General features: G+C 41.7%; 1 protein-coding gene across 11 annotated transcripts in view; it reads left to right on the forward strand.

Moving 5' to 3' along the window:
* The window catches only part of FOXP1 (forkhead box P1), a 377,320-nt gene that overhangs the window by 214,643 nt on the left and 135,527 nt on the right, over nucleotides 1-27,150 (forward strand). For all 11 annotated transcript variants that reach the window (XM_050979145.1, XM_050979151.1, XM_050979152.1 and 8 more), the window contains one exon: nucleotides 112-293. In XM_050979145.1, coding sequence (XP_050835102.1) covers nucleotides 123-293 — 171 coding nt within the window. In that variant the 5' untranslated portion in view covers nucleotides 112-122. The remainder of the gene's footprint in view (nucleotides 1-111; nucleotides 294-27,150) is intronic.

Genomic DNA, 27,150 nt, shown 5'->3' on the forward strand with positions numbered 1-27,150 from the left:
TTTACAGTTTTGGCAGGATTTAAAACAGGGCATGTCTCCTTATATACAGCAACTGTTTTAACAGCTGCTTTTTTTTTTTTTCCCCCCCTCCCCTCCCCTAAATTATTTCAGGTTTTTGAGTCATGATGCAAGAATCTGGGACTGAGACAAAAAGTAACGGTTCAGCCATTCAGAATGGAGCGAGCGGTGGCAACCATTTACTAGAGTGCAGCCTGCGGGAAGTGAGATCAAACGGCGAGACACCTTCCGTTGAAATTGGGGCTGCAGATTTAGCACATCTCCAGCAACAGCAGGTACTGTAAGATGCATTACAAGTTTCCTACCTACAGGAAAAGCATGAAGCATTTAACCCCCCCACTCCCAAGCCCTTTGTACTTGCCAGGCAGAGGATGCTTTTAGGACTCTCCTGTGACATTCTTGCCCGTAGGGGATTGCAGTCTGTCGTTAGTGTAAAGGGAAACCTTGGACTTCTCTTCCGGGGCTCCTTTTTGTAATCATTCCCTGGAAACACCCAAAGATCAGAGCTTGCTTCCGTTGCCTGAATGTGTTGAGTCTGGTGGCAGCGATTGGGTGAACTGCTGTATACAAATAACTGGTTTCCAAAATATGTCACTGGGTGGAAAATACGCTAATGTTAAATTTTGTTTTTGCAACAAATTTTAATATAACTTAGCAACCTCTATCAACAGAATGTTTTCTATTAGTGGGGAAGGCTGCAGAGGTATCTGCTGCGCAAAACGTCAGAATAGATAAATAAATACATCCATGTCAGTGTTCCTCAACTCAGAAGAATGAGAACCAAATTGTGTGTTTTGCCTTGGTATTTTAATTAGTGTATATTCTGGGAAGTGACCAAATTCACCAGTGTAAATTATCCACATAATACGGTTTGGCTTTTTCTTTTCCCTGATAAAATTCTGAGGCCCTCTGAGGAAATTTTACACCAAAGTGCTGGGCATGTATCATTAATGTGTTTGGGAACAAAGGCTGCAGCAGAGCCATGGTGAATACACTCACGCCTAACCCTCACTTTCTCTAATGCAATAAGGATTCTTAAAACCTTTTAAATAAGCGATTGGCAGCTGGTTAAGACTCCCCTAAGTGTACAGTGATCTTTTTAGCAGGTTGTTGTGGAGAAGAAAAAACCTGTACTCAAAAACAAAGCAAAGTGAAGGCTTGAGAAGGAGCAGGGCACCCTGTTTGCCAACCTAAGACAGAAAGCTGCCATAATTAAACAAGTCAGAAAAATGGATGATACTAAATGCACAGACTTTGGTTGTTTCAATCATTTCGTCCTACAGGTTTTTACTTGAAGTGAGAATACCATCAGTGAGAAAATCACAGCCATGCTGAATTCATTACTGCAGTAGTCACACAAAACCATGGATAAAATTTCAATAACTGCAGGCCACAGTTGAGTAAACAGTTGCACTGAAACTTAATTCCTGTTGACTTTTCCCTCATTCTTTGCCAGGGGCACATTCTGATTCGTAGTGCAAAGACAACAGGGGTTACAGCTTTGATTAATATAGGACAGTAGAAGAGGAGTAAAATATGTTCAACACAAAGGTCTCATCTTAAAAAAGGCTTAGTATCAAAATGAGTTAATTACACTGTGTTTTCCATAGGAGCACTATGGAATTTTCCAGTGAGGCTTTGTGCAGAGAGAAACAGGGAGGGGGGATCATGCAGACGTGCACTAGGTGGACCAGAATGGCTCACACCTCTGCTCCTCCACCCCTGTGCCAGGGCTTCTCCACAGCCATCCCAAGGCTGGTAGCTGTCCCAAGAGCTCAGGATGTCTCAGATAATTTTGTCACCTCACACGTAATGGCTGTTGTCATTCAGCTGCCCATTCAGTCAATTAAGGAGTGGCACCCATTCATTCCCAGTCCTCCAGCCCTCCCCAAACAGTGCCCAGCACAGACCTGAGTGTTCAGGCTGGGGATGGGATTGCCAGGCTTGGGTTTGCTTTCACACAGCTCTGATTTTAGCTTGGAGTTTATTTATCCTCTGCCAGTACAGAGAATGTGGTTGGGGATCTTGCTTTTCTCCAAGTTCTTCAAAGACCTTTATGTTCTGTGTTTGAATTCTGCTGTTAATTGGTTTTGATGACTAACTTCTCTATGGAGTTTATCCTTTTTAAAGCAAGTTGATTGCAAAGTTTAAAACAGTTATTAAATAAAAAAACGACCAACAAACCCAATCCTGATAACAATAAAAGGGTAATCGGAGCTAGCATAAAAATATCAACCTTGGTGTTTGGAAAACATTTTTAAACGCTGAAAAGAAGAAAACCCCGTTGTTTCCAGACAGCTAATGCAAGCATTTACAGATACACATACAACATGGAGCATAATGTTTAGATGTTTCTCCGTATACAACATATGCTCTCAGGTCACTTAACAGAATGCGTTCTACAAAACACTCCTTCAATACAAATGAATGAGTTCTGAATTAAACAGCTATTTCTTAAGAGCATTTCATTCAAATCTTTTCATTTTGCCACCTGGCACTTGTTTTGTCTAAAAAAAAAAAAAAGAAAAATCAGTGGTGGGTAGTTTGAGCTATGCTGCTGTGGTTAGTTTTGTGTTCCCATGATGAGCGTGGCAGAACAGTGAAACCTGCATGTACAATGGCTTGTGAAAGCATCTGTGCTGAATTTAGGGTCACATTTTTGGTGACATTTATGAATTTATTAGGACTAATAGCTTTGTTAATATGAGAGAGGAAAACAGAAATACTTGAGGGGTTTTTAAGGAAGTTTTAATGGGTTTGCAGACTTGTAAATATTTTACCATGGAAAAATATGGAGCACCACAGATGTTCATATGTTTGCAGGAGAAGTGTATGGTGTGATCACTCTTGCTATGAGTACAGGGAGGACTTGTAGGACAAGTTTTTTGCTTCCCATGTCATGTTAGGGTGATTCTGCCATGCAGGGAGACAGAGAGTGATGTGATGCTCAATTATTTTAGCATTAGCAATCTCATAAAATGTACTGTTAAGCTGGGAGTAGCAAATGTGGGGATGCGTTCTGCTATTTATAATAAAGCCAAGTAACGCCAACTGATGTTTATGCTGGTGAAGTAAGAAAGGCAAAGCAATAAAAGTGACTCTTCAGGGACGGGATGTCTGTAGAAGAGTTGGGTAAAAGTGGAAACGCATATAGAAGTCACCCTCAGAACCAGAGTATAAGGGAAAGAGAACTTTTTCTCACAGTATTTTTGCACCTGCTGGGGGTGGGAGAGGTGGCCTTCCCACTGCTGCTGACCCCAGGGGTGCCAGAGGTCAGCATCTCATGGCAATGATTGTCAGGATGGGGTGGAATGGGCAGGGGTTTGGTGACCTGGTTATAAAGTCTGGGGCAGGCATGAAGGTTACCTGGATCATTGTACTTCCTAAAGAGATGAAGCAGGGATTTGGTCTGGGGTCAGGTAGTGGGGCTCAGGAGCTTCGTCCCAAAGTGCCCAGAGGCACCAAGTGACAGAACAGAAAACCTGGGAACAGAGTACCAGGCAGAGTCTGGCAACAGACTTCACTGTTGGCTCTGAGGCATCGTGAAAAACATTTGGGAGGTGCAGAATGGGTGTTGGAGTGACCCACAAGCTGAAGGTCAGGCTGGGTGAGGGAAGCTTGGGCAGAAGGGATGTAATGACGGGGTGACTCCTTCCTACCAAGCAGTAATAAATAAAGACTCATAGGGACAAACTGCCTTTTAATGTTCATGATCACAGCTGTAGTTGCTTCAGTGGTTTCTGACATCTACTCAAATAGAAGGTTTGATGCCTCAGTCCTAGACAGTTCTTTTTTTTTTTGTTTTAAGCTTATAAAATAAATATTATTTATTGCATTTTATTTTTATCCTCAGGACTATTCATTAAAGTGTTCTTCACATTATTAGCAGTGAAACAAGACTATGAATTGAACAAAGAGAATGATAACAAAGTTGAATCCTCATGCATATCAGCAAGACACCAAGTGCTGTGTTGCATGGTGGCAGAAATACAAACCTCTCCACATCAATAGCCGGATCCACTTTGATACTGTAACTTCAAGTACTGCCCCACGAGTATAAAACTCAGTATCTTTGTCTAATCCAGAAAGCTTTTGAACTTTGAGGAGGTATGACTTTAATAGCAATTTGTTGACAGATTAGCTGCAGAGATTGCAAAGGGTTTATTTTGCAGAACTGGCAGGCTCCTATCAGTGTTCTCTTAAGGAAAAAAACACACACTGCTGTTTTGCAATTGCTTGCATTTATTGACAAGCTGCGCTGAGCAGGCAGAATTGGAATGTTTGGATAATGTAAACCTATAGCTTGTCTGATGGAGTGTAGTGTACTTTTAGGTAGTGCATAGATTGCTTGATAAAAAGGGTTACAAGGTGGCCGTGTTTATGACAAACTGGCATAGAAATACAAACGCAACTGGTATGTGGAGAAAGAAGGAGGAGGTTTATGTAAAGAATTGTGGGGAAGTTTCTTTTCTTCACTTCGTCTTTGAGCTGTACTATACTGTAATTATGAAGTGTCACTTCAAGCTTTCTAAAGAATTTAGATAAATACTAGTTTTGCCATGTGTCCACCAAGTAAGGAAAGAAGGGGGTTTTCCTGTTGTATCCTGTTTTGTGCTTCTATTCCAGTAAATATCTGCAAGTGAAAAACACAGTTTTCTTCATATATAAAAGAAGGCTTGATAAACAAAAAAAATTTGGACTAAGATTCTGGTCTGTGCCCAAGTAAGTGCCTGCAGTTGGGCTGTTTGGGGTGTATGTGTGAAGATGCCATAGTTGGGCCTTTGACAGAGGTTGTTTCATGAAATGAGATGTGTAGTGTTAGATTGAGGGAATCGACCTCCAGAGGGAATATGTGGGTTCTTCAGATTTTGTTCATGTTCAAAGACAAGGAAAATGTACAAGAAAGGGGGGGATTTGGTGTATTGTTGAGAGGCTGTTTTAATTGGGCAGATCAAAAAGAAAATTTGACTAGAAAGAAATCTGAATATATTGCAGTGTAAATGAAAGAAATGCCTTTTTTTTTTTTTTTTTTTTGAGTTGGTGAGTTTCATGTTATTTTGCAAACTCGTGAGGAGAGGTTACAGACCACATCAGGAGTTTTACAGTCCCATTGATCATGATTTGGACTTATCTCTGTAGAGCAAAACTGCTAAATTAGATCCAAGATAAAGTCTTTGTTTCATATTGACATAACTGGGTTAGACCAAAATTGTTTGTTAGACTTTAAGGGAGCGTCCGTGTTGAGTCATTTTGTCCAAAGAGACATAAAGCCTAATTATTAAACTGCTGTTGCTATTGAAGGAGCCATTTGAAAGTATAGATTAAACTCCATGCAGGCTATTGGATTGTGTCTGATTTTGTATTGTAGTACCCTCATAACTGAAGATTACAACATGGTGGAAAGATGACTGCATTTGTAGAGCTTCTGCTGTTTCATCAGAGATTGTGAAAAACAACTTTATGCTCCCAGTAACTTTGTGTTTTTTATCATTCAGACTTTTCCCCCAAGTTCTGCCATCTCCCAGCATTGAACGGAAGGTGACATGATGTCTTTTTAGTCATTCAAATCTAATAACTTTTAATCTGAAGGTTAAGTAGTGAGATATAAACTAAGAGACGATAATATCAATTTTATGTTCACTGAAGGGCACAATATACCTCTTTCTAGTAGAGGGAAAATTGTGCGTAAAATGTCTTTTGCTTTTCAATGGAAAAGCTGTGGCTCTGAGAGCTTAGGAATGAAGCAGCGCTGGAAAAATTAAATAAGTTTTAACATAGGCTGGCTACCTTGCCTGGGTTTTAGAATCAATGATTTTTTTCCTTAATAATTCAATTTTTAGATCAGTTGTCAATGAACCATGCTGAGAACATTCATGCAGCTTTCTCTACCCTCACTATTGCTAATGTCTTTGTTATAACTACTTATTGACACCAACAAGCCCTAAATTTTCTCTAACTGTTGAAGGGTAAGGGGAAACTACTGCTTAGTTGCACTTGCTGAGATTATTGTTTTCTCTTTGTCTTGGTTTTGTTTTATTTTGCTTCTGAGATCTTTGATGAATAACTGCATAAACCTGAGTCCTCAGAGCACCTTGACACTGGCACCCAGAGCTCTGCTGTTGTGTGTTCAGGTACAAGCAGGGACATGCAGAAGCTGGATTAGACATGTAATCACCTGGGTTATGTGCACATCCAAATCCAGAAGTCCTCTGTAGGCTGCCCATGTCTATTTCTGTACTTATTTATTGTTTTACAATAGCTGCTTTTACTTCACCTGGTAAATTAGGATCAGGCAGTAATCGTTTAGGTTTCTGTGGGCTCTTTGAAGGGATGGAGCTTCTGAAATATGTTTGCTGGGTTGATTTTCAGCCTTGCATCTCTGTGAAAATTCAGCAGTGGTGTGTTTGTTCCCAGCTGTTTTCGTAGGTGTGCTCTCTCCCCATATATTTGCTTATGCTTACTCATAAGCAGTAAAGTTCCACAGTCAGGAGTGCTGTTTAGGGAAAGTCTGCAAAGGAATGCTTTAAAGCTGTTAGCCAGCACGTGTATACACTGCAAAAGGCTTCCAGCAAGCATCAGATATGAATTAAAAGTCTGTTTCAACTGATTGATGTTATTCAGATTATTAAAGACTGTTCCTCCTCCAGTGATCTTCATACTTTAAGGGTTGTTTTATAAGTGGTGCAGCCACTTATTTGTAGCAAATATACATATATATCTCAAACTTTAAATGGTAGTGTGCCTATGAAGGTATAAAGCAGCTTTTAATTCACATGGAACTGCTCCTCATCGTGGCTTTTAACGTTGCAAGATGCTTAAGCATGTGCCTAAATGTAAGTGCATGACTAGTCTGATTAAGGTCACTGGTACGTCTCATGCCTGTAAAATTAGGAATGTGCTTAAGTACCTTGCTGAATTAAGGCTTAAGTAATTTCACACTAATAAGAAGTTGCATGGATTGCTGATATTTTAGAACTAATTTAACTTTATTTGGAGACACGCTGCATGTAGGGAGATTGTTTGGCAGTGCCTGAGGAGCAGCAGCAGAATTGCAGCTGTTTTCAGTAGCGTAGCCCCTGATTTCAGTGGAGTTTCTTCTGACTTAAAAACCTTTAAATAAGAACAGAATCAAATGCCATGGTTTCCTGCATTATATTCAGGGGAGCTCCACTGGGTATCCCAGCAAGTGATAAGAATGTTAACAGTACTGTTGTAATTTATAACAGTGATGTTGTAAATAAAGATTGGGATATGGAGTAAAAATGCAGAAGTTGTGAATGCTCTTCATGAGTTTATTTAACTGCATAGCACCCCATTAATTAAAAAAAAAATAACAGAAGGTATCTTCTGGAGGCTTAGTGTAAACAGTGACATTATATAATGACAGTTTTGTAGGATAGTGTTGCTTGTTTTGTTGCTGCATTCTGTATTTTGTTAGCCGTGCTCCCTGCATTTTCAAAACATAAACTATATTTGCAACCTGTTTTAAATAGTGCAAATATATCTCTTTTTCCCCTATAAAAGCTACAGATTGTGTCTGTGGAGTGTATAGTCTCAGACATCCCTGAAGCCTGGGGCAAGTGCCAGGTTTATTACAAGTTGGGCTTTTCAATTTATTTTGAATCATATTTCTTCTTTTTCTTTTATGGGTTTTTGTTTGCTTTTTGTTTTGTTTTGTTAGGTTTTTTCTTGTTTTTTTTTCCAGGTTACTGAAAGTAGGGCTGATAAAGTGAAGGTTGAGGAGAGTTGGGCTATTTAATCTCTCTGACAATGTGTTGTAAAACTCATCAGTGCAGTTTTCCCCTTTGCCCCCAGCTCTCAGAGCGTGTTCCCCAGCAAATCAAAGAGAAGGATGCAAGAAATGGATATAATTCCTTGTGTTCTGTGTGCTGACCTAATACTGGTTCTCATTTAATGACCACAGGATTGAGGACTAGGATGGTTACAGACAGAAACATCACTGGGCATGCAGCTGCATGCCTGGAGATGGGTCATTTTTGCTTGGTAGAGCACTGCAGTTCCAAGTTTAGGTGACCTCTTTTGATCAAGCTTTAAGGCTGAACTAATTCTTATATGCACATTTGGGGCCTTCTTACCTTATGAAATAAAATAAGCAACTTTTGGAAAGGATTTAATTCCTTTCTAGCAAGAGGCATCGTTATCGAGGGGCACAACACAAATGTTTCAAATTTGGAGATGCAGAGCAAGGTCACAGTTTGCCTCCAGAATCTGAAGTAATCAGGATTTTATTTCAGATAAAACCTCTGGGGCTGATACTTAGAAAACACAACTTTTAACTGGCATTACGCAATTTGCTATGGGTCACTTAGCCAAATATTTGTGTATGGGTCTTTTTTCTTCTTTTTTTTCCCTTTTTTTTTTTTTCTTTTTTTTTAAGACTTTCCAAAGTTCAGGTGGGATTTCAGGCTTTAACAAACTCTACCTGGAAATTAAGTGCAGGAAGGGAGGGGGACAAAAAATCTTGTGTATTTGAGCTAGAGTGATCACAAGCTAAAAGAATGTGGTTGCTGCTGGCGTGCTCAAATCAAGTTTTCCTTAAATTTTCCTTGTTATTATCACCAATACTGAAAAATGTCTGCCAGGAAAGAACTGCAACACCAGTGAAATGTTGTAAGACCACTGACTGTCTGACATTCTTGCTTTTTTCCTCCTTTTTCCAGTAATCAGTGAGATGCAGAAATAGGGTAAGGTCCCTAGCTGTTCCCAAGGACTGTGTGGGCAGAGGGTGGATCTTCCCTAGTACCTTCTGGCATCCTGAATCAGCAGCAGACCCACAACTTTGGGTGGATTTGGCTGCTCTCTCACGGATGAAGCTGGAGCATTTGTGTTCTTAAACCATCACCGTTTTGTATTTCTCTTTCCACATAATTAAGTGATTCACTGAAGGAGAAAGGTCAGACAGGCATTGGGAAGGAGAATGGAACTTGTTAGAAGTAGTGGGGCCCAGCATCTTCCAGCAAAAATTAGAAACAAGATGCAACATAGCTTTCCTCATGGATAAGAAAGCATTTAGAGCACTCAGATCCTCCCAGTCCAGTCTCAGCAGTCTCCAGGAGAATTCTTCTGGCCTCTGCTTAAATGAGAAACTTGATCTGCAGATGAGCTCACCTAGGAATAGCTCTGGTTTTGAGGAGAGTGGCTGCAGTTTATCTTGACTTTGTTGTGTTGCATTGCATACCTGCTCTCCTATGTCATCCCTCTTCTTCAGGCTCAGAGCAGGATGGACAGGTGTGTGTGGAAAGCAACTGCTCTGGATTTTGTTGGAAAGCTAAATTTGAAAGCATCCAGTGTGCTGAGTGTGCAGGTGTGGGAGCTCTGTGTTTGGGACAGGGCTGTTCTGTGTCTGGTAGAACCCCCAAAGTGTCTCCTCTGGAACAGCTGGCTGTGGCATTCACTTGTAGCTGGAGGTAAAGTTCTTTCTGTAAGGTCACAGAGAGGGTTTGGGACAGCTGAACCTCACCAGTGCTTCGTTTTAGTGCCTGTTCTTCCCTCTCAATAGCTGTGCTGGTTTCTTCCTCCCAGACATGGTGTTTGGGTAGCAAAAGCAGTTGTTTTGTTCAGGGAAAACAGTCTCCTTCCTTGCTTTCCCATGGCTGTAATGCTGTATTACAGATCCAAAAGAAAACCCTCCAAGTCAATAAACAACAAAAAGCAGACTTATCTTTTATAGTGTTCTTGAAACAAATGTGAGGTTATAACACTAAAGCAGGTTTTATTAAATCTAGGCGTGAATCCATATTGAAGAAATAATCCACTGCTTCTTTTCTGCTTCTTGTCTTTTTAATTAGCGCTGGCAATGGGATTGTTAGCTTTTAAGATATGGTAAATATGAGCCTATTAATATTATTGAATATAATACTCAAGAAGGAGCAGGGAATGCTGGTAACTGTAGCTGTTTTATGGAGGAGCTAAAAGTGGGCTCTTTGCTGTTCTACACATCTTCCTTTATGACTGCCCATATTGGCAGCCCTTCCCCAGGTCCCTGGAGCAGCTGTTCCTGGAGCAGCCATCCCAGCAGGTGGTGTGGGACTCTTGTCCCTCAGTCCAGTCTGGCAGGATAGGTCTGAGCCCCTTTTCAGAACACAGTGAGTGTTCGGAGTTTAAAATAGTTCTGGCTCCTTTTCCTTGAGAAATGATTCACCAATTCCTCCGATTAATGCTTTTTGAAGTGTTTTACTGTTGGTTTCAGTCTCTTAACTTGGGCAAGGACTGGATTATAAGGGTTTAACAGTGATTAGCTCTGTTTACAGTATTTTTTCTTACTCTGAAAGGTACGGTGTTTGCTTTGCTGAGGGGTTTTATTTTGCAGAGTTTCTGTTGACCACCTGCTTTTTTTCATAATTGGTTGCAAGGACAATTGCTAGGCATAATAAATAAAAGATACGGCCTTCCAAGGCTATGTCATAGGGACTGCACGTCAAAGATTCATAAACTGTGAGCAAAAATATGTGCCTCTCCCTGGGGGCAGGGAAGCGCGTGCCGTGTTCACGTTTGGGGATCCTTCCAAGGTCATGGAGGTAGGAACTGCTCCAGTGCTGGCTGATGGCCTGGCTGGGCTGTAGCCACGCTCAGGATAGGGCAGCCCACCAGCCCAGGTTTGCTGTGAACTCATCTCTAGTCTTAACGTTTTTATTTGTGGGTTTTGGAAAAATAGACTTTTTTCCCCCAGTCTTTCCATGCAGACCAAAGGCTGGAGTAGAGTGTGTCTTTGACACTCCTGAGTCTGCCTGATCTGTGTCTCAGCAGCCTGTCAATGGAGCTTTCAGTCCTACCCAGGTCTTTTGGTGCTCAACTCTCCATTAGGAAGTTTTTCCCCAGTGCCTGATCAACAGTCTTATCATGGAATCATAGAATGGCTTGGGTTGGATGAGAAAAAAACCAACTTCCCTCTGAGTCCAGTCTTGTATCATGTTGTCCTTGGGACAAATGATGAGCCAATGAGTGTGTTTTAATTGTATATGTCAATGATGATTTTGAGAAGACTCAGGACACATGTTTCTGAGGAGGCTGCACTTCAGTCTCCATCCCAGTCACTGTCCTTCATCACTCCCTTAAATCTGAAGTAGAAGACAGGAGGTTGGACGGGGGACATGGGCTGGGGGTGTGAGTGAAAATCCCATTTAATGTTCAGTGCACAGAGTCCATCCGGAACCCCCCAGTAACTGCCTTAGCCACGCCTCTGTCATTTGGAGGCCTCTGTTCCTGTCTCTGCCAAGTCCCTGTCGTCCACAAGACAAGACATCTGCAGCACATTTGTTTAAAGCAGGGAGATGACAAGCATTGAAACAGATGTTGGAAAGCAGAGCAGCACAAGGCCTGTGCTAAGTGAATCGCCCATTGGGCTGGGGCTGTTTGATGGCTGATTACAGAGTGAGCCAACTGTTCCTTCAGAGCCAGCTGCACCCAGGAGATCCCCAGGTAAGAGATGTGCTTTGCCAGCATGTGGTGCTCCCTTTTGTCACCTGCCTTTTCAGATGTACCTGGGGAAAGCACAGGGAACAGGATCTCCCTTTGTCACCTGCCTTTTCAGATGTACCTGGGGAAAGCACAGGGAACAGGATCATCATTCAAAACCCCTTAGATGAGTAACACTCTTGCTTATCCAGGCTGAATTGATTCCTGGTTATGAGTTGAACCATTGGAAAGCATCAAGAGCGTGCCTCGGCATCCAACAGCCAGTATCACTCATTAGTTTGAATGAAAAGCCTGTGCAGGCTTTATCAGAGCTACAGAGAGTTTTATCATGATCAACATAAAACAATATTCTGTCTGAAACCTCTGTACCATATTGCCATATAAAAAGCAGCTAATGTCTAGTGATCCTTGGTATATGAAGCAATTCAGGTTTATCACAAGCTGACATATTATGCTTTGACAGCAAAGAATCCCTTTTGTACCTGATCTCATGTTTCCTAAGACCAGCTTTTCACCTCCTCTCATCTTGTCTCTAGGAGCTGATCCCCTTGTGCTGGGAAGGTAGTGCTCTTGTTAAATGAACTCATGAAACCTGGGAGTATTTACCTGTTAGTCATCTTGGGCAAGACACGAACTTGCTGAGTAAGGGAGCCAGGCTGGGGCTCAGTTTGTTCAGCCTGTGGACAGGAGCTGAATGGAAAACTGGCCTCTAGCAAGGAAAAAGTACCCCTTCATCTTCTCATATGTTTGACAGGCATCCTGCAGTGAATGTCAAGGACACAGGGGCTGCCTCTTTCCCCAGGGTAAGGCACAGTCAGGTCCTGCATGTGGTGCTTTCCCAGAGCTGGAGGGGCTCCTGAGCATGACTGGCACCAGCATGCCCTTGACATTTATATGGGGCTTCTGATAATCCATATGCATCCAGAGATTCCATTGCTACCTTACGTAAGGGAAGGAGAGTGGGGCTCTCCAGGCTGGTTGAGCTGTCTGCAGATGTGCTGTCTGCCAGTGAAACACTGTTAGGCACCATCACATTTCCATCTTGTCCAGGTGGAGGTAAGGACTGCCTCTTCTTCTATTCTGTTTTTCTCCGTCTCATTTTTTTCTTGGTGGTGTTCCAGACAGGCAGTAGGTGACAGGCACGTGGTGGGATTTTTGGGGTGTCCTATGCAGGGCCGGGAGTTGGATTTGATGATCCTGATGGGTCTCTTCCAATGCAGGATATTCTATGATAGCCTTGAAAATCATTACTAGATTGCCCCAGTCTTTACAGGAACTTGAACCATTTACCAAAAGCATTTTATAAAAGGAGTGGTTCCCATATGTCCAAGTGAAAAACACTGGACTGTGCTTGAACCTCCTTATATCATTATTGTTTATCCAAAAGGATGAAAGGAAGAAAGATCCAGGACACCTGGAGGGATGAAGGGAAGCAGAGCTCCTCTGTGCCTGCCCTGCAGATTCCTTACCTGACCAGCCCATTCTGAGGCACAAATGGACTGCAAATCTTGCTGCCCGGCCAGAAGAGCCAAGAGGCAATTCCCCTTCTGCCCCAAAAGTCACTGCAGAGACAGGGAGCTGCACCAAGGGACTTTATTTTCAGGAAATCTTGCTGATACCATTGTTTTGCAGGTAGCAGCCAGGGCATTGCCAGTGGTGTGTCCCATCCAGCCTTTTCTTTCTCTCCAGAGGAGCTTTGGTCCTCAGGTCTTTGACAGCAAAGAATCCCTTTTGTACCTGATCTCATGTTTCCTAAGACCAGCTTTTCACCTCCTCTCATCTTGTCTCTAGGAGCTGATCCCCTTGTGCTGGGGAGATAGTGCTTCCTTCATCTGAAACAACACAGGTGTTGTGGACATTAACTCTGCCAAGGCTTTGACCTGAACATGGAATTGAAGGAGAGCTAGGTGCATGGGTATGCTTTTGGTCATCTAAAATAGGTATTCCACTGACTAATGAGGAATTTATTAAGTATAAAAGCGTTGTCATTATTTATAGAATATATTGTTCCCGGGCTTGTGCTTACTCTTTACAAAGCTGGCTTTGTAACTTGGCAGTGCAATCAGGAGTTGGGCTAGATGATCCTGAAGGTCTTCTCCAACTCAAATGATTCTGTGGTTCCAGTTTGTCATGCAGTGATGGTTTTGGTTCTGCTTGGATTTCCTCAAAAGTTTTGCAGGGGCATGTCTGGGCAGATGATGTGTGAGACCTGAGACCACTGTGTCCCTGCCCAGAGGTGGCCCAGGGCACTCCCCACTGGGGCAGGGCCAGGACAAAACTCTCTACTCACATCCTTGGTGCCCACCACCCCTCAGGGCTTCAAAAACCTTTCTCTTTCCCTCCTATGATGCCATAATTTAGGCAGCATGTGTGGATTAAGACACCCAAAGTGATGCTTGTTGAAGCCAGCTGAAAGCAGAGGGAAGTGGAAGGTGTCCCTGCCCACAGCAGGGGGGTATGAAGTAGATGATCTTCCAACCCAAACCATCATTCTGTGAAGATTAAAGGGATTGATCACTTAAAAGTGCAGATTGTGCTCACATCTTCCTTCAGATGAAGCAATGGGAGAAATGTTTCTATGTCTCATAATTGTGTTCGTGGAGATGAGTTTGCTTACCAGGAACAAGCCAATGGAATTGAAATAGGTCAGTGCTGTTTCTTGTAGGAAAAGTGTTTATTTGTGGCCTTAAAATGAAAAAAATCGTTACGCCAGAAAATATTAATAAATAATTGATCAATAGTGGAAAAGGTTCTTTCTGTAAATAAACTCCGGTGTAATTAATAGCTCTGTGCTCAGTAGTGTGCATGCAAAAGAAGCTGGGGATGCAATTAATGTGTCAGGGGCCTGAAGGACATCTGCAGATAAGGGTTAAACAGTTTGTTGAAGCTGAACTCATGAACCTGGTTAAACTGCTGGACTTGTTTGTTTCAGTAAAACTTTCGTCTCTGCTGTGTACATATTTTATAGCATTCTAGAAGAAACACTTAAAGTCATATTTTTAATATAATGTTGGTAGCAAAGTATGAAGGACAGAGGAGGTAACAGAGAAGGCAACTTGCTAATGCAAAAGCAGTGTACTGAAAGTCACTTTTATTTCTTATTTATAATCTACATGCACACTCTGGATAATAGATGACAACGCTCATTCAGTACTTTAACTTCAAAGCAGAGAGAAGGCATGGATGACAGAGCTGGGAGCTGGAACACAAAGGTACTAACAACAAGAGGAAAAATGCCTGTTTACTGGATTGCATTTGTTAGCACGCTGTCTTCAGATATTGTTCCCCCAGGAATAGTGAGAATATGTGCTGCACGAACAATGATTTAACATCTGAAAATGGTACTTAAAGAGTTTTCTGTCTGGTAGTAATGTGATGAAGGCTTCTGAATGGAACCTGGGGACTTCATTTCTTCTATTTATCTATATGTCTCTCTGGTTTTAGTCAGTGGTAATTGCATATTTAACCCCTTAAATGGGTTTAACCCTCTCAGTACCAACTTTTTTTTATTTTATTTTTGGTCTCATGTCTGCTTTTGTTACACTACAGCTGTGCTGCTCTCATTCCCTGCCAAAAAACCCAGAAAGACAAAAGGGATTTTGGAGAAGTTGTGGCCAGGGAAGTGCATCAAGAATAATGCCAAGCTCCACCTCTCATCTCCCTTCTCCTCTTCTTCCTTTTTTGAGGAAAGCAGTAGATAACAGCATCCAAGGAAAGTGTTTTAATGGGATTCAGTACAGCTGGGAGCCTTATAGCAGAGTGAGAGGGAGAGAGGGCTGTAATGAGGGGAGAAGTTGCAGATAGAGCAGTAAATCCACAGTATAAATTTGCTGCTTACTTCAGCATTCTACTTCTTTGCATCTTTCTCAATTAGCACTTGTTCTGGGGGGGCTTGCTTAATAGCTTATGTGAAACAAATATTAACATAAATTGTTTAATTATATCAAAATCTTGAATTCCTCCAAGACGTAAAATTGTTTTTAGCTAGGAATACATCTGCAATAAAACATCATCTAGTTAAAGTAAACGAGCTCTAAGGAAAGTCATAAGATTGTAGCTGAGCTACTTTTACAGTTTATTTTCATGGTATTTAAATTATGATACCAGTGGGTATTTTTAATTAGTGCCTCTTTAAAGTGTGCACTTGTCTACATAAGCCATTTTGGCAAATTTGACTCATTCATACCGTGGTTGCTGTAAAAGAGGCCAGCACAGCCTGCAGGAATTGGAATTAAAAGTTTCTGCAAGCTGTTGTCGACATGACCACATCTCATTAACTTAAGAAATGGAGATTATTTGCCTGAAAGCTTGATTTGACTAACAGTAATCAAATATTAGGCTCAGTGGAGAGGGAAGAGGAAAAACAGCTTCACTGTTGTGATCTATATCCTTAAGTGTTGTGTGGTTCACTTTAAATAGCTGTGGCATATTTCTGCTGTGCCAAACATAAAGGGGAAAAAATGATAACACACAAGGCTTTATGAATAATCTAAGGTTAGTTTTATTTTCCAGTCTGAAATATTATTTACCAAGTTTACCTAGGGTAAATATAATTTTTCTGATTATTCTAACATCAAGAAGAATTAATTATCTTGAAAATAGTTTCAAAGTTTAAGCACTGAAAATTGCTTATATCTCGTGATTATGAACTGTTAAATAGGCATGAGCCTTAAATTTGTATCCTAGAATCATTTAACTGTTTTTAATGAAAGAAGATGAGGTAGGATGCAAAATTTTGCATAAAAGAACCAAAATATTGAAGAGCCTTTTTCATGTGAATACTTTAAATAGCTTGGCAAATGAAACAGCTGAGGAAAAAAAAATCTATATTTTGTGCAATAATTAAGGTATGGGAGTAGGAAATTCAAAAATATTTGTGCTTCAGAGAGTGGTAGGGTCAAAATTCAGCATTGTGTGTTTGCCTGGTAAGCAAAGGACAATGTCATACCTAGATGGAAGCTGTGGCACACGTTGTTAAAAAGAAAGGGTGCAGTTAAACAAAAGAAGATAAAGTCTTGCGCCTTTTTATGTCTTTGAACTGAGAACATGTGCTGCATTTTACTAAAGGAACATGAGCCTTGAATGTAAGTAACTGGTTTTTGCATTAGGTACTCCCTGGAGGTAGCAGAAAAATATCATGTCCCTGCATGAAATGCGAATGTGAAATCTACCAGAAAGAAATATTTATGACCATTTTATGCTTGATTAGACTTGGATGACATCTGTTAGAAGACAGGGACTGGACAAAGAGAGAGACGCTCGGGGGCAAATGTTAACAGAGTTGTTTAGATGATGCTGGGGCAGGAGCGTCCATTTACTGCCAGGCAAAACATAGGAATTGTGTTAGCGAGAGTGCAGCTGACAGGAATTCGCCGTGATGGAGACAGTGTAAACTGACGGGCTGAAATAGTAAAATGCAGCTGTTGATATTCGCCGCGCTGCCACGATTTATGGGCAGGTATCGCAGCTGAACACAGATACTGTAACTTCCAGGGAGCAGATGCATTAACAAAGTTATATAAATGTGAGTCAGCTATAAAAAAGCGACATCTTCACTTTTTAAAGTTGTTATTCCGCCAGGCTGCACTGAGAGTTGGAAGGACTTTCCGGAAAGAAAAAAAAAAAAAAGCTGGATTTTCTTTTTCTTTTTTTTCTTTTTTTTTTTTTTTTTTTAAACTCTGCAGAACACACTGCTCTGAAGCAATCAACCTGATTGTTTACTTTCCCCTCCTTGCTCTAGCACTGGAGCTTTTCCCCATGCTGCATCCTCTTCTTTTCTGAATGAGATGAAGTTCCTTGGCTGCATCTGCCCCAGTGCAGGGCAGGAGGGACGAGCATCCAATCCCCCTGGCCCAAGGCAGCAGCACCAGCAGCTGTAAATCTTTAACTCCAAAGTTTGACAATTAATCGATGGTGAGCCTTTATGTGTTTTTAATGTTAAACTGTTGTTTACCAGCTCGACCAGAAGCGGGTTTTATGGCTGGAGGTACAAACACTCACATCACTCTGGGTCTTTTCCCAGCTTTCTTTTCCTGTAAATTTTCTCTGTCTGGAATGCTTATGGGAAATGTTATTTTGTTTTTGTTTGCAACAGCTCTGTTGTTTTGATTTTGTCTGAGTGGTATGGAAAACAGTACGTCACTTGGAGTGGGTGTTTTGTCTATTGGCCATTTGGCTATTCCACATATATTTCTCATACTTACTACATGATGACAAGGGAACCCAAATGGCATAATTTTCCAGCTGAATTTTGCTTTCCAGTTTAATAATAGTGAAAGGAAAACAAAGTTAATAGATTTAGCAGTTTTGATACTGCTCACATGCTGATAGATGCCTTTGGATTTTTTTTCCCTGTGGTTAAGGGTCTATTTAGACAAAGGTCAGATTAATGCATATATCAGTTTCTATAATAAACTGCATAAAGATTATGTTACACATTTTGCATACAGTTGTGAAAAACTGTAATTTAAGTACCCAAGTCCATAAAAGGGTAATAAACAACTTCAGTATCATCCATATGATTAGTCTAGGGTACTTTTTACAGGGATTTTTAGGCAGTCCCTAACAGAAGAAATAGCAGCAGATGCCTTTTAATTGAAAAATGATCTGAAATAAATGTTGCACTTGAAAAGAGAACAGGGCATTCTCCATTTATCTGTTTAGCTGGAAAGATTTGAATGTGATATACACGGATTCTTGCATAGTATTTACCATGTTGTGGAGAGCATATCACCAGACCACAGAATGCAGCTTTAAGACCAGATAATTTTTATGTATAGTACTGAAATATAAAATGGAAAGTATGATTAATTTTTCAATTTCTCTCAGCAGATATCTAATAATTGTGCCCATGGACTGCCAAAGGCTCCCATTAAAGATTTAAAATGCAAAGAAAGGTAGAATCAAAAAGATGGTATTTTGGATTAAATAATGTAAAAAAAAACTGTAGGGCAATAGCAAAGTGAAAAGCTATTGGCAAAATAAAAGCGTTGTGTCAACTCTCCTTGAGACAGATTTCAACATTTACACATTCAATTACGTCTTTCTTGTAGCTGGGATTTAAAATAAAAATCCTTAAAGGTTGCTTAAGCCAGCAATGATTTTAAAATACATTTTTGGACTTTCAGGTTACGATATGCTTGTTCTCAACAGAATGATGAAAAATGCAGTGTGTGACCCTGTGTTAGAAATATCTCCATAAATACAGTGGCAAGGGTTGTAATCTGTTATCCAACATTTAAAAACATGTTAGCAAACTCTGTGGTATAACGTTTCTTTCATTAAGTACCAACAGATACAGGGTGGCCAGAAAGCATTTTGCAACAGCTTCTTGGGAATGTGCTATTTTTGTTAGCCTTGGAAAAAGGGATGCTGCAGCCGTAGTATGTAGAGGCTGTCAGAAAGGTCCAGCTGGACTTTTCCTCCCTTTTCTGTACTGTCTTTATCACTTTGCTCAGTTCCACATAATAACATCTTCATCTGAGATTGCTGTGGCACAGGGGAACTGCATTTGTTGATCAAATTTGGCTGGATAACACTGTGATCTCGTATCCTGAAGTGCGGAGATGTGCCTGGAATACGTAAGCATAAAGCTGGCCCCTTGATTGATTGATTCTGCCTGTCACAGAACAAGATAACTGGATCAGTAAATACCCTGTGCACTTCAACTTCATCTATACAATCAAAAGTGAGGGCATCATGGGGCTGAAAAACACCGAGGCATGATGGGAATATCTACATTTCAGAATGATAGCCAGGAACTTGCGAAAAGCGAGGAAGAAAAGAAAAATTTTTTATTCCTCCTTTTCCCTGTGTGTTTGTACACGAAGAACAGTGAAAAGCACATTAATTTTGGTGTGCTTGCAGTGTGTCTGTGTCTCCCTGGATTTATTTCAGCTTCACATCTGTGTAACACTGCTGCTGTTGCCAGTGGTGCTAAGCTAGCATAAGGCAGGGGTAAAACAGATGATTCAGACTCTGGGTATTCCAGGGAAAGAACATTATTTGGGGTGTCCTGTAAGAAGGTGGCATTTTATCAGATAAGTGTAATTAAGTTGTGCACCTAACTTGAGTTGATTTGCTACTTCAGCAAGTCCCAGAACTGTTGGGCTGAGCATCCCAAATTCAAGCTGCAGAATCTAGCTTTATTGTGGGCATTGAAATTGAATATTAAATGAGAATGAAGAGTGAAGACACCAAAAAGAAAAAAAATAAATAAAGAAGGTAAAAGATGATAAGTGGAAACATTTTAATTAAAAGGCCACACTTTTGTCCAGAAAAGAGAATATGAGCAAAGTCAGGCAGGATTTTTGTGCTGTGTTTTTGCAATCCTTTTGGGCTAGAAATTAACTGCCTTAGCATAATTTTGAGAAATTCTGAAGATCAGTGTTCCCCTCAAAAGCGTGTGTGTGACATATTGCTAATAGAACTTGTCAATCCATCTCCAGCCTGGCATGTCCTTTGTCCTGCACTGCACGAGGTTTGTCTCTACGAGATGGGGGGACAGAGCAAGGAGAAGGGCACCTTCACCAAAGTGTTACCACAGCAAGGTGTGGTCACCTCCCCTGTCTCCTTCTCAGCGTGGTGCTTGGCAAGCCCAAGGTGTTAAAGCCACATCAAGCATTTGCCAGGCTGTGGTCCTGTAGCATCTCACCCCCAGGTGTGTCCTGCACACCTTCCTGGGCAGGGACAGGTGTCTGATCCCCGTGGGCCCCTACAGCTCAGGGTGGTCTGGGATTCTGTGGTCCTCTTACACCCTGTGTAACTGGATAAGGCAGCACCAGCACTGAAGCAAATCCATAGGCTCAGGGCTGCAAGATCAGGCAATTCCAGGAGCAGTTTATTACTATGCTTTTTTGCCTTTAACTGTTTTTACAGTTTATTATGAGATTTATGTGTGGTGTTTAATCTGGCACTTCTGTTCAGTGCTTCATTTGCCTAAGACATAGGTAACACAACTTTCTGTAAAGAATTTATATGATTGCTTCAGACACCTTGGAAGTGTGAGAGGCTGGAGAGATCCCGAGCCCTGTAGTGGTACCTGAAGACTCCTCAGGCCATGCCATGCTGCTGCATAAACCAGTTTAAGCATAAAACCCTGCCTGCTTTCCTGTTTTAAGTATTCTTCTGCATCTAGGACCAGCTCTATCTGGCTATGGTTTCAGTATATGTATTGCTCCCAAGTTCAGCATTGAAAGGATTAAATGGTTGACTGGGCTCTCTAAACTATAATTGTCTCTCTCTGGATTTTCTGGCATTCCATATAGTGGGGAAGGTTGCAAACTGTATGATCAGATATTTGCTTCCTTTCCTTACCTATGTGGTGATAAAAGGCCAGACATTCATTACTGAGGAGGATACAGTATTTACTCTGGGTTTACTCTGGGTGCAGCTTTCAGCACTTGGTTGGAGTACCATTATTGTATGATGCTGCCATGATTTCCTGGCTGTTTTGGATAAATGGTTGAAGGATAATGTAACAAATGGTATGAATTGCCTTTTCTAATGTGATTGTCTACCTCATTTTCCAAGATTTCCTTGGGAATCTGCATTTTTTTTTTCATCTAACACCTGTCTTTTTATGAAGAGGATACTTTTTCTTTTGTACTCTGAATGACTTGGAAGACAGAAAAGTCTCTTGTGACTGTGCACCAAAATTACTTCCCTGTTAGAGGCTGTGCATGGCAGGCTTTGCTTGGAGAGAGGGTTGAGGTTGTCCCCTAAGGGTCACAGGGCTTTACCTTTTTTGGTCCAGTGGATTGCAGCTTTGAACAATTCCTTTCTAAGAAATTGGACACGGGTGAGTTGCAGTGGTCACATTTCTGTGAGGCTGCACACCTACAGTGCTTCCTGATGAGCTTCCCAGGGAGCCTGGGCACAGTTCTGCAGGCTGCTGGCCACAGCTGGGAGCTGGAGGTGGATGGTGGCCCAGGTACCTGGTGTGCTGGGGACTGTCCATGCAGAAGCAAGCCTCAGGGCAGGTCTCTGTGCTATTTGGCCACCATCTGGGAGAGCCACATGTGATGCTTGTTACTATATCTGTCTGCCAGGGGGCTGCTGGAGGGGCTGGGTGCTCCCTGCGTGAGCTGACATTCTGCAGCACCAGGAGTGCTCACCAGATGAACAGAGGTGCTGGAGAGCCTCTGCTCCCAGGGAGACAGCAAGCAGGAGCTGAAAGCTGGCAGGGAAACCCTGCTTTGTACTGGCAGTAAGAAATAGAAGAAATAAGAGTTGCATTTTTCTCACCCAGCAGCTGGAGTTGTAGTAAAGGGATGGGAAGCATCTTCCTCTGTGCTTTCTCTGGAGAAACTGGAATAAATACCTAAGTCAAATGAATACCTGTAGGGTGTGATGATTATATAAGGACTTTGCTTCAGGTTGTGGTGGATCAGACCAGGGAGATTCAGCCTCATGGGACATGTCACAGTAGAGAGGTCTGGGCTACAGGCAGCTCTTGATGGCTCTTCATCTTAATGTAGCAGTCATTCTCTGATTTATGGCATTAGTGAAAAGACTGTTGAATTTGTTGGTGTGGAAATTAGCTGGAGCAAATTGACAGCTAGCTGTAGACTGTGGCCTTCTTTCACTAACAATATAACACAACTCAAGGAGAGCTTTAATTTAAGTCCAGCTATTTAATAATCTGTGTGTTAAATATTAGCTAAAAATGCAAAAATGGATATTATCTGCAGATTTTAGGCAGCTGGAGTTGTTTTGTGTAGAAAATATGTGGCAAGTGTTTATTTTTAAATGTTGACCACTGCTATTAGGTATTTATGACACTGGAAACAAAACAGAAGGCTAAAAGCACCACAACAGCCTCAGGTTGGCTCAAATTGGCTGTAACCACAACTTGAAGAGGGAGTTTTATCCAACATTAAATGCTGGAAAACATTTCACAGCGCTTCTCAGGGATCAAAAGCTTTGCAAAAGTGGTTACCACTACACAAGCAGTGTGAAGGATGTAGAAGCAATGAAATGTAGGAGTTTCAAGTGGCCAGGATCATTCTAAATAAAGTCTCCTGGGGAGCAAGAACCTTCCTTTCTGTGTTATGTACCTCTGTCCTTCTTCTTTTCTTTTCCCCAGTCCTTAGCTGGGTGGGGTGAGAAGAGCAGTTTTTAGGAAGCGTCTACAGGGTGTTTTTATGAAGCACCAATGTGAGAAAACTCCTGAATTTGACACAGCCGTGGAAGGTGGGGCAGGTTCATGGCTCTGAGGGTGATTCTGAACCCCTCCACCATAGGCCTTGTTTTCTTTGGCTGGGAAGTCTGACAGGGCTGACATATTTATGTACCGAGCTAGTATTTAGCTTGGAATTTTACACTTATGAATGATGAACTAAACAGAACTCATTTATGTTTTTCCTTCCCTCTGTAGCTTTCTTTTTTTCCTCTTATTTTTTTGAAATGTGAGTTTACGTATTGCAGACAAGTCTCAACATATCCACCCTGTGCTTGACCACCGGAATTAATAAGTAGCCACATTCCTTGATGATTCTATAGGGATTGGAAGCTAGGCAGCAGAGTTTGCTATGCAAGAGAGTTAATAAAAATTTTCATTGCTGGAGGAAAGCTTATATACAGTAGTCTGTTTGTCCTGTATTTCAACCACCTGAGTCAGAGCCAAAAAAGCAATTGTCTACTACATATTTCAAACAGATGCTGAGGGGTAAAAGGAGTGACTAGAATTCTCAGCAATAAAATGCTGGCTCTTTAAGTTCCCTTGAAGGAAGTGAACCTATAAAATTTTTGCTGCTGACTTGTTTGTCCAGTTCTTTGAAGTATTTAACATTAATTTAGTCTGCAAATCATTGCCACCTCAATTTTTCATTGAAGTATCAAAGCCTGCTAAACACATAACCTTGGAGTGCACAAAAACCCCTGATTCCTTTAGCAGATATATTCATTTAGCTGTTACCCATTTGAAAACTTCCTCCTGACTCTGGTGGTGGGGTAGGCTCTAGCTATTTGCAAAGGAAAACTTTTTGAAGAATTTTTTGTTTTCAATGACTATTAATTTCACTTGCAGGAGGTAAGTGCATTTTAAGTGGTGGTGTTCCACTCTTTTCTGTTAATAGCACCCGTTGTTGCTCTGCATCAGAAACCGAGGTGGGGAGCCAGGATGGTTGTGTTTGATGGAGCAATGGGCTCTGCAGAATTATTAGAGGTGTAGGTGTTGAGGAGTAGATGTGCTTGTCCTGTGCTCACCTCAGTGCAGGAGCTGGGTGGGAGCTGTGGTTGGCAGCCTCAGGCTGCAGCTCTGTCAGCCAGCAGTTCCTGGCCTTTTTGGGCTGTACCCAGGATTTCTGAAAATAAGGATGAATTGGTGACACTCCCACTCATGCCAAGTGAAGATGGAGTGTTTCCCTTGTCTCAGATATTCCATCTCCCAAGCAGTCTTTGGGCTCAGACCAGCAAAATGTATGCAAGGGTCATTTTTGTTGTCTTTTTGGCAAAGAAATAGCAGTTTGTTCAGTGATGGATACACTGGCAAGTGTCTGAGGCTAGTTATTGCTATGAGATCCTGATCATAGCCTCCTCATAGGGGTTTCTTTTTCAGTTTTGTTTTTTTTTTAAATCTTTTTTTCCCTTTTTGACTTCTTCCTTTGAAAGTTAAGTTTCCCTTACTCTCCTGGACGTTGTGCCCTGGGGGATAGGGAGGAGAAGACCCCTGGTCCCACCACTCTGGGTTCCAGCAGAGCCTTGCCCTGCCTGGCACTGCCCACAGCAGTACTGCTGGGACCCGGCAGTGGCACAAGCAGAGGACATCAGCTGTGAGGGAAAGCTTAAAAAATGCCATCAGGCTTAACTTGGAAAAAAATATCAACACAGAGGGTGTCAATTGAAAACCAGCAGGGTGGGAAAGCTGCTGTACTGTAGTGGGAATGCAGCAGCCTCAAGGCCCTTTAAATGATTGGTGACACACTAGAGATATTGTTAAATTACCTTTTTTATTGGTTCTGGAGTCTTATGTCTTAAAAGACTATTCTTTGGAAGAAGTCAAGAGAATCCTTATATTTGGTTTAGATATAAACCTGAGATACAAAACCTGGATGTGGATCTGGACCTGAACTTTTCCAGTGTCTGGGGAGTGTTTCAGACTGCGATTTTGTTGAGAGACCTCTCTTTGCATGTGCTGGTCTGGAGGACTTGTGTGTAGTGTTAAACTGCAGCACAGCCAAGCTTCAGCCAGGGATGTGTTGGTATTTTGGCATGTTTCCCCACCAAACAGGGAAATCATGAAGTGTTTCTGTCTTAAGGTTGTTTGAAGATTAAAAGGATCATTTTCTGGTTTGTTTTCAGAACCAAAAATTGAACTAGAGGATTTACAATTTGTAAATTCACTGATTATATTGAAGAGAGGACCAGAAAGGGTTTGAGTTATGGTAGTAAGCAACAAAAGAAAAAGCTTTTTGCATCTAATTCAACTTCTAAATGTGCAGAACTACTTGTCTGTTTGTAGTTCGTGAGTATTGTTTCCAGTGTGGAATTCTTCTCATCTCTGTGTTTTCATTGCCCCGTCTCTAAAATCCAGATGGTGGACAAGAGGCTTTTTTAGTTTTGTTGAAGGACTTCAGGATGATTTTGAAGGGAGTGTCTGTTGCTAGTAGTTTGTAAGAGAACCTGGAGCAAACGCTTAATGAAGGATTGCTGGTGAAACACTTTAATCCAAACACTCTGGTTAAGACTTTGTCTCCAGCCTGCACAGTCCCATATTTTACATTCACTCCCAGCATGGACTTCCTTTGCTGAAGGTCCCATAGGTAAGCCACGAGAGCAAAATATACCACAGGGCCTCATACCAACACTTGGAGTGGGAAACTTTAACTGTCCAGTTTAATTTTTCATGGCTGTAGAACAATAGCAGAGATTGTGTTGTGGGTACAGAGGTGGCTGCCGGGACAGCCCCATTAGCCCTGCACAGGCAGCTCTGCCCCCTTCTTGGGCTGGGACCAAGCTGTGGCCCACAGTGGCTGTTTTTTGTGGCCCATGGCTGCTTTTCTCCTGTGCTGGAGGGAGATCATCGTGGTGACACGTTCCTGCCAAGGGGAGAGGGCTGAGCACAGCCGGTGCCCGCGGAGCCACGTTTTGTATCTGCCCACTGGGGAGCAGCTGCAGGCGGAGGAAACCAATAGGGATAATGGTGATGCTGAATGGGAAGAGAAGATTTTTTGAACCTGAAAAGGGCTGTTTATGTATCATAACCCCCTTTTCAGTGCTGTAAACCCTTTGAAAGCAGCCTTCTCTTTGCTCTGTGCAGCACGAAGCGTCCAGGTTGGCTCCTCGGTGACAGCAGCAGCTCAGTGTGGTTTTTGTAGCACTGTGGAGGAATGGGGAAAATTTTGAAAAAAATCTCAACTGGCCAAAAATATTCAGCATTTTTTATTTCTGTATTGATACTTGAGCAGCAGGCTGGCATCTACAGAGTGCTGAAATAGCTGTGAATTGGTAATTACGAATTACAGCAGGAGATCAGTTCAGCTTAGTGTTCCCAAAGCCTGAGAGATCAAAAGGTGCTAGTGAGAAAGGTAAAACATCGAGTGTCAGTGAATGTGCCAGGCTGCCTGAAACTTAGTTGCACTTTTCAGTTTGTAGCTGAATTTTGTAAGGCAAAAAATTTGAAAAAAGAGAATGTGGATAACATTTCTATTGAGTCATGGGTATTGCCAGGAAAATAACAAGTATGTGAAGCAATTGCTGGGGTGCTTCTAGGTTTTTGTATTTTTCTCAGTTTTATCCTTTAGTTTACCTAGTAGAGCAGTAATTAAAGGAAGAAAAGCAGTAAGAAGCAGTAGGAGGGCAGGATTTTTCCTGCTTGTTTTTCCTTAATTTTCTATCAAACGCAGAGCAATACAACCATTTAATTTTTAAGCTGAAAAAGTGCCCCTTTCCTTTTTTTGTACCCTTTTCTTCCCAGCTGTCATGTACAGGAAATGGCAGTGTCAAATGATATATTTGTGTGTCACATTTCAGCCCAGTCTGGGGTGGGGGGGAGTCAGTTACCCCTGGCCCACATAGACCAGGCTGGTATCTCCCAGGCTTTTAAGAGCATCAGTAGATAAGGATGGAGATTTTGAGGCAGAGGATATCAAGAGAAGCAAAGGATTTGTGAGCACGCATAGAGGCCAGGCATCACCTCCAGCCGCTCAAAAGGTCCCTGGAAGAGTGAAGTTAATCATGAGAAGAAATGATCCAATTTTAAGGTCGCAAAAACCTCCTTTGCTTTTGCCAAGCTCTTATCCAAGGAGGAGAACAGTCTTTCCTGAAGAACAACCTGTCTGTCTGGGATGTATCTAGTAAAAATTTGGGGTATTTTTCACTGCTTTTAAAACCCTTTCACCAATTCCCCAGATTATTGGCAAAATAAGGGTAGTGGCAGATTCCTAATAACTCTTTCCCTTCTGCATCAATTATGTGTCTTTGTGAGGCAGAGCTTTGAGTCAGCTCTCCTTCATTTCGCTCTTCTGGTCGCTCCCAGGGGAGACGGTCTCTTGGTAATAGGAGCTACCTCAGTTCAGAGAAGAATACAGTTTTGTTCCCTTCTTGAATGACACATGACTATCAGGCATCTCATGAGTTCTCTGAGTGGGCACATGAATTGAACCTTTTAGGAGTCTGGGTGATTAATAGCCCTGGTGGGTAGGAAGCAGACGCTTGTTACAGGTCTGGGGGATCTTCCTGGCAGAATTAAAAGTT

The sequence above is a fragment of the Serinus canaria genome, chromosome 12 (genome assembly GCF_022539315.1).
Source record: "Serinus canaria isolate serCan28SL12 chromosome 12, serCan2020, whole genome shotgun sequence".
In the NCBI taxonomy this organism is placed as follows: Eukaryota; Metazoa; Chordata; class Aves; order Passeriformes; family Fringillidae; genus Serinus; species Serinus canaria.